Genomic DNA, 11,944 nt, shown 5'->3' on the forward strand with positions numbered 1-11,944 from the left:
TATATATATATATATATATATATATATATATAATATATATATATATATATATATGACACTACTTATATGAGAGTAAATTGATGGGAAATGGGAAAACCATTGAAAACGATAACGTCATATGCGTTGTGGTGGAGGATAAACATAATTGCTACCTTTTGGTCACTTTCTTCTTTTTCCTGCCGATCCCTATCTGCTCGCTCTTCGGGTGAAAACAGTGAAAACAAGTCATCGTTCCCAACAGAATCGTCGTCAGCTTGATCAAGTGCTTCATAGATGAGGTGTCCAACGGTGCGTAACATATCTGAATCACAATACCAAAACTGGTTAGGATACATGGGTGCAGGAGTATAGACAGATTTGTCAGGCTGTCTTTGCTTCAGTACTAAGTACTCTAAAATAGACTGACCAGATATCTAACATCTTAACTGTACTTTACATGCAACCAATAAATTGTGACAACTGTGATCAAACCTGCGTCTTGCAATTGGACCTCGACACCATCTTACCTGTACTGGTGCGCGTGGTGTTTTGCGTCGTCACTGATTTTCTCCCAAGTACGTCGTTCAGGTTGTCCAGAACAGTGAGGTAGGAAAGCTTTAGATATATGAAGGAAACAACATTTACTATATGAAGAAGAATTTGCTTAACTGGCAAAATTATATTAAGAACTTTCGCTACATTTACTGATAAATATTTCCTAAACACCCCTTTCCATCAAACATCCAACAGACGTATAAGATAATGCTAAAGACTTGATCGAGCTATTCATTTTCAGACAAAAAAACGAACCTGTTCTTCCAATGACTTGTTTCCACAGGCTCTGATGACAGCTTCACATAACTGGGCAAGGACGCCAGCTGCGATTGTGGTCTGCAGACGCTCTGATGCAATCTTCAGTGTATCCAAGGCTTGCTTGCAGGTCTGGTGCGCTGTGCCTGTGGCCACGTTGATGCTTACCGGTTGCATTACCGCAGCAAGTCCTTCTACAAGCACCACAGGATCCGTTGAGGCGATGTCAGTGACATCCACGGCATCAATGGAGGGGATGGCGAGACCCTCGACCATCAGCGGTGGGAAATCCGCACCAAGTCCTTCGGAAGGATCTGAAACAAAACATAAATCATAGCCTGTTTTTTGTCGGGCAGGATAAGGTTTCCTGTATTTGGAAAGCACTCATGTTCTTACACAACAAACTACTTTTCAAACTACGTACATTTTATGTGTCCACAGTATGTTCTTTTTTATATATTTAACTGACATGCATTTGCGGCCAATCAACTCTTAATAAACCAACCGTCATCCTCATTAGCCGAACTGCTGCTGACTTCAGACTCTTGTTCGGGGTCTTCGCTTCCCCACGACTCGTAACTTTCGGTTTCCCGCGCCCGTGGTACAAAGCCTCCAAACCCGTCGTCACTCAGCACCTCCACATCGGTATCACTTTCTGGGTCTGGGTTGGAATATATTAGGAGTTAATATGTATATATATATATATATATATATATATATATATATATATATTTATTTATCTAGACACTCACTGGTGGGTTCTGTAGATGGTATGACTGTAGGTGTAGGTGCTGATGTTTGTTGCTCGGTGGCCGATTCTGGGCGGAGGAAAAATACATTGTCTCAGTTGATGTGTTTATTTTCCTACATTCAGAGTTAGTAGAGAGTCGGAAGACTATTATGGGATTAGTCGAGGTTTGTAACCCGGCAATAATTAAGAAAAATCGTGCATAGTACATAAACAGGAAAACCAACCATGAACGAGGTAATAATCTCAGCTTCTAACCTGTTATCCAGGGAATAAGCACACCGTCGCTAAAACCAGCCGGACCGACTGCATACAGCTTGGCGATATAAGGATGAAGGGGGATCAGCCCTGTCACATCCGTGGTTGTTAGATTGCTGCTCAGGGAAATGTTTACAGCTTCCGATGGAGCAACGGCAGGTATGAGCTCCAGCACGTACGCGACAACCTCGCCACCTGGTGCCGCCCACATCAGGGTAGCCGAACGGTCCCTCACGGTTACCACGTGGAAATCACTTGGGGGGGCCACTGCTGTTCTCGGTAGCGTGTATTGTTGGAGATTAGCGCCGCTACCCTCAAATTCTGCAGTAATGGCTGTTATGGTCACGTTGTATTCGACCCCTGGCAGCAGCCCCCGTAAATGCAATTCCGGGTGATGCACATACAACTGGGCAATTTCCTGGCCGTTCATTGGATGATATGTAACACGATACCCGATCACTAAAGATGACGTGACGTTCCAGGTGAGGTAAAACCCTTCTTCTGTCACTAGCGAGACCGTCAAGTTTTGAACCTCGACGTCGTTTCCTGCAATGTACAAACAACATTTCCTAAAATGCTACAACAATGCCTCCTGTTGGAACGTGCAAAAATTGTTTTCAGCAAAGTACAAACAACGTTTCCTGGAATTCTTTTTCAATTGTGTTTGATTGGCCAATTCTGTACATTTATTTTTCCTACTAGCGTACGTAAGGCTACATGAATGTAACAGGAAACTGAAGACAGAAAATGAGGCAAATGTGACACCATTCACTTCCTTCTGGCCTGCGGAAGACCATTTGGTTGCCAATTTGACCTTCCTGTCAGTCTGCGGTTACACAATTTTCCCCCTCACTTCCTGACATTACGGACACACAAACAGACACACCGAAAACAATCAACACAGAGGCAATAAGGTCTTACCTCCTAACATTATGGTCCGTGAGTAAGATAGGTAGATGTTGCTTCTTGGTGTCATGAGGTATATCTCCAGCAGGTATGAGACTTCACGTTCAACATTGGTGAAGTTGAAAGCAGTCGTGTCCCAAGAAACATTCCAACTCGTTGTAAAACCGTCCCTAAGATTTGTCTGTGCAACGAACACCATGCTACGGAAAACATATGAAAGGGTTGCCAATTGTCAATTGTTGTTGTTTGTGTATTAGCTTTTGGTAGGCTAAACCGTGTTTTCTCGTTGGTCTCGTGTTTTTTTTTTAATTTCGTTAAACTACTTAGTATAGAAGAAAATATTTGGAATGGCTGTTTTTTGTGTGGCTTTTGGCGTTGGTTTCTGACCGCTCGAGAGTGTGCCGCATTTAAATATGGCCAACCTTAATTGGTATAGTCTAGACGTCTAGTGTGGTAAGAAGGAACCTACCTTAATTCACAGGCGTACCCTGATACGTTCCAACGTGCCAACACTGTACCGGGCTCAACTTCTTCTACCAGGATCTCAGTACCCTCTGTTGTTGAGTCTGAAAACGTCATGGCAAATGCTTTCTAATCTATATATACATATTCCCAAATGCAATTCAATCATATTTAAATTCTGCAAAGGAACATTTGGAAATGGACACAGCCTTGGCACGACCAAAAGATCCAAAACAGCCATGCGGATTTACCTTCTCTGACGTCACACGGAGTGGACATCGTCACCAGCTCATTCACCTCGTGTAGCTGCAGTTTCCTCAGTTTGTTCCTGCCATCGGGACAGCTCACCAGTTCCACCACGCCGTCTCTGTTATCAAAGCAAACTTCTCTTCCCAACACCCTCCAGCTCAGCGCGTCATCAATGACGTCAAACAATATGGACTCTCTGATTGGTGAGCAGGTTGTCATGACAACCACGTTGTTGGGAAGAAGTTCAAGACACTGTGACGTTTCTCCGTTCCGAAGAGTTCCTTCTGCGGTGTGCAGCCAATGGTTCCGAGGACGTTGCGTCAAACAAGGTCCAATCTGTGGTACACTTGTGGCGCCGTCCCCATACATACACGAGCACGTCATTCGTGGAGTCCATTCGAAGAGAAAATAAGCTGAAAAAAAGATCAAAGATTTGCGACGGTGAGAGGGGACATATTACTTATATTTGGTGATTGAATTGTATTCATATCCAGTGCATTCCTAACTTAGATAAAAAGCAAAGAAAATGTATGATCGCCATTCATGATCATTTCAATTGTTTATTACGATGAGAGCAGCTTGAAATATGGAAAAATGCTGGTTAAAAGTGACGAGAAATATCAATCTGTTGTTGCACGGTTCAGTTGATTATATTGAATTCCAAGCTCTCAAACCTATTCACGTTCACGGCATTGTTAGTGAAATCGCAACCAAACCTGGCCAAACAAATGAAAATTTGTCATTAAATAATGCATAAAAAATAACTGGAAATATACTAACTTTCAAAATGCCTCTCAAAATATGAGACGCTTGGATCCGTGACCAATCGCTCCACTCCGTCTTTAGGAGCTGCCCATCCGAACATCTCACAGTTTCTTGTACCGGCCTTGTACTGGAAAGACTGGCAGAAAAACGCGGGTTCCTCCAGACACTTGATCGCGCAGTCAGCAAGAGACAAATTATACGCTTCGGCGAGTACCGACATTGGTGAGCTCCTACCGATGTGTTGCCGGAATCTTACGAGTGCAGGTATCAATTGAAAGTCTGTAACATAAATATGTATGTAACTAAGGTGAAAAATTTGTGCATTCCAGAAACAGTCTTGTCTTATGCAGTTTGTGCTTGTTGTGTTAGGTCTAAAGGGTATGACAAAGAAACAAACAGACCTTTGCTGAATTTTTTCCAGAGTAAAGGGACTAACCTTCCGGAAAGGCCGTGATGAATTGTGCCTCAATGAGGCCGCTGGTGGAGGCAGCTGTATACGCGCTGAGGACAGTCATCTTTACGGAGTCTGTCTTGGTCGTGTCGAAGAGGAACTCATCGTAGTAAACTTGCGTCACGTCGTACTGGTCACTTCCCTGACGCTGCCTGAGTTCGACCTGCGGGTCGTACATCCACAACAATAAAAGGCGTGTGAGTTCATCTACATTTATGCATTAACATTTATCTACTGATGTGAGAAGACAATCAGATTGTTGTCCAATATACAGATACGAAACGATCATACAGTCGTCATCATCGGCAGCGCTAGCGGCAATCCTCCTAAATCCTGGACAATATCATGCCAAGGGAAGGGGGAGGGGGGGTCTAAATGTGCAATAATGGTCTTCATTCATTATATTACTGAGAGCTAAGAAAAGGTACTCACGTCTTCATAGGATCCGTCATTGAACGTCAACCTGATTGTCCTGATTTGGCCTGTGTTCCACGTAGACTGTGCGATCTTGGCTCGGTTGATGAAGTAGTATCCATCGAACTTCAGCTGAACCCACGAGCCGATCCCCTGCGAACTCAGCCAGCCGAGCTGCCCCGGCCGTGGCGTCAGCTGACCGTCGATGATGCCGCCACAGGTAGCGGCGTTTTGTGACGCGCCCACACACCGTCCGCCACGGGACAGAGCGGCGACGTTTATTCCTCCGATATTTGCTGTGAAAGAAGCATGTGGTTCGGAGACTACAGTCAATCAGACGAATGTAATCATTTCTAATATCATTTTTAAGATTTATGTTACGATACTCTCAGCTTCTTCCACATGTTGTCAATAAGCTCTCACTCACGATATTGGTGATCTTTTAGGTGCGTATGTCTTCATATAAATGTAAGGAGCTTCAATGTCCTTGGTACATGTATGTCGTTTCCGCATACTTAGAACTTTTACCAACAGGAGTGAAAAAGCTGTGATATAATGTAATGTCTATACAACCATTACCTTCATCGGAGACAGGGTAAACCTCGAGTTCGCTGAACTGCAGAAGTCGCGCCTCTCCCAGACGGATCCCCACATACCGACCCCGCAGGCCTCCACACGAGACGGTTAGTTCTGACTGGTTGACGGCGATGCTGTGGTTCTGCCCGCATTGAGGGTTTGCCGACACGTGCCGATGGTCGCCGATGTGGATGAAGAAGGGGTTGAGGTCGACAGAGCCGGGTTTGACCACAGTCACCCTGTCGATGGACCACTGTCGGTCTAAGTCCACATACCACCAGGGATGCACTTCTGGAGAATAAAATGTGGGACATCGATTTAACAACTCGTGTCACTTTTTCCCTGGCCCAAGAGCTAATTACCATCCAAAATTCGTTACCCTAGCATGTCCAGATCATGAGATATCAAAACCGGAAGTTCTGATGCAGTACCATCAAAAGCCGCCAGGGGGCCCAAAATCATTTCTACGTCTTATCGTGAGCTACCCACCTACCAAGTGTCATGACAATGCATATTAAGCTTCTTGAGTTATGCTGTTCAGAGACAGACAAACAGACGGACAAACGCTACTGAAAACATAACCTTCTTGGCGAAGGTTGAATCTTCAAACTACGTTTGCGCCGCTAGAAAGACTAAATTGCGATTTAGTAAAATTAGTCATTACTAGAAATATCGATTTTAATATAAAGAGGCCAAGGGTGCATACCTTGCAATTGCAGCTGGCAGATAAATCCCCTGACGTACCAACACTCTTTCTCATCCCAGAATGATCCGCCCTCCCAAAACCCCACACAGCCACCGTTACCGGAGTCGGGTTGTGGTTCACCGGGGAGCCAGTTGGCATAGCCGAATGATGTCAGGGTCTGGCCGTCCTCAAATACCCACTGGCCGCCATTGTTGACGTCAGTCAGCCCAAGCCAGCGACCCCCTACTACGTCTGCTAGATTAGCGAGAAAGGTATTGGTGGCACTGTCCTTCGGCATGGCTAAAATCCCCCCGTCTGCTGCACAGGTCTGTCTGGCCTCATCACGCGTCCTCTGCTCCGTGAAGCTCTTGTAGCAACTTCCGTCAAAACTAACGTAGCCTGCTATTGGGCAACCTGTTGAAAAAATAGATTAATAAGACTTCCACGATCTCATACCTTCGCCAAATGATGTTAACCCTTCCACTTAACTTTCAAATACCCTAAGTATGAAATTCCAGGCAGTTACCATTATGGAATTATTTTTTCATTAATTATGCAAAGTAAGTCTTCATATCCATAATCAATATCTGTTTCTTTCGTTCTCAATTACATTTGTCAGAAGCTTGAATAGTCCTATGATGTAATGCAGGAGATTTATAGAATTTCGCCATAAATTGTCTTCATCATTAACTGCCCCTGCAGTTCCAGAGCAAGCAAAGTTTTGACCAAATGATTGCATTTTGGCTTCACCTGGCATACATGGCGTATCTATGCTATAAAACGTGCCGTATTGACCTAAAAACGTAACGTTTTCAACGTGCGTAATTTTTACACGGAAATTGCAAAGCCTTACACGGACGTAAACCGTGGCGTTTTTTAAACGTTTTTTACGTTTTTTTATGCCAAAATTTTGACACGGGAATGATGCCATAAGAGCAAATCCCGTCTATAACTTTAGCCCCAAGCCAGCGATTATAAATCTCAACTGGCTCAGACTTTACAAGTAACACTAGATCTAAATTCTACCACTTAAGTTCCCACACTGAGCACTTAACATGTTGATATCCTATATTAACCCTATGGCCTGCATGGGGGGGGGGGCGACAACGCTCTACGCTGAATTTGGAAATTCACGCTTTACGATAAATTCCAAGTAGCTACAACGCATTACGTAGTATTAAAACGGCTAATACGTTCTACGCAAAATGCGCCAATTACGCTCTCCGTTGAATTAGAGCGGTCCGTCTACGCTCTACGTAGAATTAAAACGGCCGATTACGCTCTACGGAAAAGGGCATGGGGGCCCCATTAAACTACATCAGTGTGAAATCTTTAACCTGGACGCCATCCGATTTGTAAATGGACTCCTTGCACTCGTTGGATTAAAGAAAAAAAAATTCGATCCAGGAATTGGACGAAGCCCAGCCACACATCGGATGTCATCCGCGTCACAAAACGGGGAACAAACAAAACACACCAACCTTGACTAGAAGCGTTCGCTGTTTTGACGCATGCGCCGCCGTTCTCGTCGCAGCTGTTCGTGGTTCTGACGCCGTCAATGCCGTGCCAAGAGAGGCCGGTCTCGTCAAGTGTTGTCGACTGATATGTCCTCTTCTCCAGTGCGATGTTTGTTCCGGCTGAGTTGTAACAACAAATACGTTTATAAACTCAAGGGAGACGGCGGGCGGTATAAACTTCCTGGCACCTCGTGACCAATTGCTCATGACGTCATGTGTCCATAAGTTAACGTGATCCACTTTTTTTTTCATTTGATTTTCTGAGAAGCACAGTCGAAAATTCGTTCGGATATTGTCTGTGTTTGAAACAAAGTAATGTGTTAAATACGCGCAATTTCTATGCTGCCAGTGCGATGACAACTACGCTGGACTTCGATTCGAAGATACAAAACCTCCTGACCTGTTTTGTGGAAACAGCTCGGGTACCCGGGGTACGGATCCCAGCAGCACCCGTGGAGCTCGCACTCGCGAGGCGTGGCGTCATCCCAGGCACATGGCTGCCTAGCAACGAGCGGTGTGGGACATCCCAGCCCTTAACAACAAATTTCAGAACTCCGTTAAGCATTCTTTTTCATGAATCTGTTGAAACAACGTGACGTACTTTAACATAACAGGACAAAGTCTGTACAGGGTTGTTGACTCCATGCCAGATTTTGTAAACTTCAAGTCACTTTCACATATACACAATCACATATATAGTGACAGTAGTCTAAATCCTTCCTACTATAAAAATGCAACATGATGTAACCCAACACCAGTTACCATGGTGAGAGACGGTCTGGTTCATATCATCGACCAGGATGCTACATTAAGCTGGTGTGTTACGCCGAAAGGCGGTTATACCGGCTATACAGATACAGATACAGATATACAGGATGGAGGTCACTTGTTGGAGAAGAACATGAAGAAAAAGAAGAGGAAACTGAGCAAAAACACTATGTTTTCCTTCGGTTAACATAAAAATCACTTACTTTCTGACATGGTCTGCATACAAAACACGCCAAGTAGCCACGAAGTAGGCCGAAGACCCCAACTGATTATTCCGCTGTTTCGATAAGCCGAGTAAGAAATGAGGCGTTCTATGATGTATCTGGCACGCTGGTCGGTTAGCCATGAAAGCCAAGCGTCGGTCATGCCGGCGTGAAACGCAGCGAGAAGCTCGCTGTATGACGCCATCCTGCTGTGGAACGTTGAGCAGTGGTGATGAGCGGCGGGGAAATCCAAGTTGACTTTCCGATCGAACACTCCCATCACAGTACCCGGGTCTGGGATTTGGAACCAAAGACCGGCGAATGAAGTCCATGCAGTGTTCGGGCAAAATATAACACGGGCTAGCTTTATATAAGTTTTCAAAAACACATAAATGCGTGTTCAAAAACATTTCCGAAACGCGTTCCCACAAACGTCTTCTTGCATGCAAAACGTTTAGTGTAAAGAGAAAAAGCTCTGTAACGCACTTAAGAGGGTGCAACCACGATTGGCATGAACCATATTGTGTAACCATAGTAACTACCTTCAGACGACAGTAAGGCATTAGGTCAGTACTCACGCCTCGCAGCGATCAGCGCACTTTCACACCCGAGCACGCCCAGGGTCAGTGTCGGGCGGCCAAACCAGGCAACCGGAATGACTCGCAGGTACCTCGTGGAAATGCGGGGTTGTATAAAGGTCCGGACAGTTGTTCTTGGTTCAGTGTTGGCTTGATACACCTAAAACATAACAAAAAAAACACACACAACGATCTCTCATCGCAGAGAATTATTTGGAGTTTCTCGCTGATCCTGTGAATTATCCACTGTCACATGTGAAAAATGATTCTCATATGTTAGTAATATTCATCAATTTATAATTACACATAATTACTGAAACAATTAGAGTCAAAACCTTTCTAAATGTTGACATCAAAGTTACCTTAACACGTGTACACGGCTCGGAGCTGGCTCCATGGTTGTTGTACACCGCCCCGTCGTCACTTGTCTGAAGACTGTACGCTTTAGTGTAGGAGTTGGTGCTCACGTCGCCCGATGTCTCTATCGCGGCCACGTACATCTCCCGACCGAAATCCAGGTCCATCCAGGGGCGGGCGTCGGCGTAAAACGTGCGGCTGATCTGGGAAATCGTCCCGCAGGCCAACCCTGATTTTGTGAACAGAAAAATCACAACCGATAACTCACCAGTCTCAGAACTTAAGCCCCAAGCATAACTGGAAGAAAATGTCCAAGCAGCAGCCATCCTGTAGCATTCACAATAATTTCAACAACACACCGTCCATTTCACAAATGACGCGGGAGTTCAGGCCACAGTGCTGAGTTGTCCAATTGAACGCTGCAGTTCGGCCCATGATCACACAGGTGTCGCTGCCGAACGCCGCCGTTTTGTCGGTGCCAGGAGACCACCAGGACGACTGCGCAGCCAGAGGAACTTGGTGCCACCAGTTGTACCAGGACTTGGACTGCAGAATGTGCATGGAGGAATGTCCACCAGCAGAAAAAAATGGAATTAGATAGCAACCAAGATGTCAAAGGTCCGTTTTTACTCCGTGAAGGAGGTCAGGACCTCCGGACGGAGTGTTGTGAACAGTCGTTTTTTCGTGTTCACAGCTAGAAATCGGGGTTCCCTTTGTGTAATCGGCATGCAACTTTATACGCCGTCTGCGGGGATACCCGTGATGATGCACGAATGAGTATTTCTGCCGTTGCTGTTTTCGGGGTCAATGTTATATTTCGGATGCACCCCTACAATTATGAGGCAAATTGGAATGGTCTAGAAAACCCGTTGTTTGGAATAGCGGGGGGGGGTCGTTTAAACTTCATGCAGATGTAGGGAGATAGGTAGATATCCCAGTATAAAACTTCATGAAGCACCTGAGAGAACCGCAGTCCGACCCAGTATTTGTCCCCATCTTTGGCCGACGTGATGGCGCCGAGAAACGCCTGTTCAGCTTCGCTGTTGATCTCAACCACGTGAGCTGGTAAAGCAGAAAAAACTGTATTGTAAAAACCTCCTGTTTGGGACCGAAAATAATTGGCAAGACATGAAGATAGGAATAAAGGTCCTCATCAGCAGTGGTTGGCAGTCAAAGTTGATTCAAGTTTGATTCGATTCGTATTGATAGATAGGCGTGGCCTAAATCTGCTCCAATACTGCTCCAAACCTACTGCCAATCTTGTTACCTTTCGTCCGGCATGTAGCGGATCTTGGGTAGCGGACGAAAGCTTACAAGGCTGACACTCAGGCTAGGGTGGTTGTCGTGTGAAGGTTCTGAATGTGTGACAGGGGCTTGATACATGTGCTCTATACACGTTAGCGGTGTTGCTGACATGAGAAGATGTTCTACACTGACCTGCCATGTTATGACAAGCTGAAACCGCTGTTTCGTAGGGAACCTCAGACCTTCCGAAATAGTAGCAGGAGTCTCCCCACACCCGCCATCCATATGGACAGTGCGCTGCAGATTGAAACATTATACACAGTTCAGTATGCCGCTACATTTCTATACAATGATTTAAAATGGATTTTGTGACAACTAATTTTTGTTGAGATTTTAAACCGCTCGTCGTTCAGTGTAATACTGTATAGCCAGCCTGCCGTAGCACCGCGTGTCTGTGAGGCTTGTGTGTAGATGCTGAAGGGATGGTATATATCGACTGTACAGATACACATATGGATACTCTACCTTATTACGACAACTTACAACTTACGGCAACTTTAATACGACAACTTACGCTCCACTCCCTGGGTGCCCCAATTTACCCGAAGATATTGTCCCGCTGCCTGAGATCCAGTGGTAAGATCGAAGAACGCTTCGTGGACGTGAGGTATTCCTCCCTGCAGATTCTGGCTCCAAGCGACGTTGGTATGTCTGCTCACAAAGTACTTCTTGTTTGGACCGGCATGGACCTAACAAGAAGACAAGATATCTGAGATTCCAAACCTCTGGATTTAGTGATGAAGTAGTGATTATCTAGGATTTGTGACTTGCTTTTAATCCTTATTTGTCATGCATAATGCTGATAAGTCTAAGATTTTGAATTACGTATAAGTGTACAGAAACCGCAATTCAGCACTGGTGCTGAAAACGTCTTTTTAATTGAATAAACCATTCTCTCTCTCTCTCTCTCTCT

The 11,944-nt window shown here is 45.0% G+C and overlaps 1 protein-coding gene across 1 annotated transcript in view; it reads right to left on the reverse strand.

The window, feature by feature from the left end:
• Positions 1-11,944, reverse strand: part of LOC109482222 — a 26,532-nt gene that overhangs the window by 12,829 nt on the left and 1,759 nt on the right. The window contains exons 5-23 of the mRNA XM_019784914.1: positions 11,546-11,720; positions 9,732-9,955; positions 9,370-9,529; positions 8,792-9,085; positions 7,785-7,940; positions 6,325-6,717; positions 5,622-5,909; positions 5,061-5,338; positions 4,614-4,791; positions 4,193-4,471; positions 3,415-3,825; positions 3,171-3,267; positions 2,717-2,901; positions 1,796-2,341; positions 1,542-1,607; positions 1,295-1,450; positions 790-1,103; positions 507-594; positions 114-301 (exon numbers count right to left, since the gene is read on the reverse strand). Coding sequence (XP_019640473.1) covers positions 114-301; positions 507-594; positions 790-1,103; positions 1,295-1,450; positions 1,542-1,607; positions 1,796-2,341; positions 2,717-2,901; positions 3,171-3,267; positions 3,415-3,825; positions 4,193-4,471; positions 4,614-4,791; positions 5,061-5,338; positions 5,622-5,909; positions 6,325-6,717; positions 7,785-7,940; positions 8,792-9,085; positions 9,370-9,529; positions 9,732-9,955; positions 11,546-11,720 — 4,476 coding nt within the window. The remainder of the gene's footprint in view (positions 1-113; positions 302-506; positions 595-789; positions 1,104-1,294; positions 1,451-1,541; positions 1,608-1,795; positions 2,342-2,716; positions 2,902-3,170; positions 3,268-3,414; positions 3,826-4,192; positions 4,472-4,613; positions 4,792-5,060; positions 5,339-5,621; positions 5,910-6,324; positions 6,718-7,784; positions 7,941-8,791; positions 9,086-9,369; positions 9,530-9,731; positions 9,956-11,545; positions 11,721-11,944) is intronic.

Source organism: Branchiostoma belcheri, unplaced genomic scaffold (assembly GCF_001625305.1).
Source record: "Branchiostoma belcheri isolate BF01 breed outbred unplaced genomic scaffold, Haploidv18h27 scaffold6, whole genome shotgun sequence".
NCBI lineage: Eukaryota > Metazoa > Chordata > Leptocardii > Amphioxiformes > Branchiostomatidae > Branchiostoma > Branchiostoma belcheri.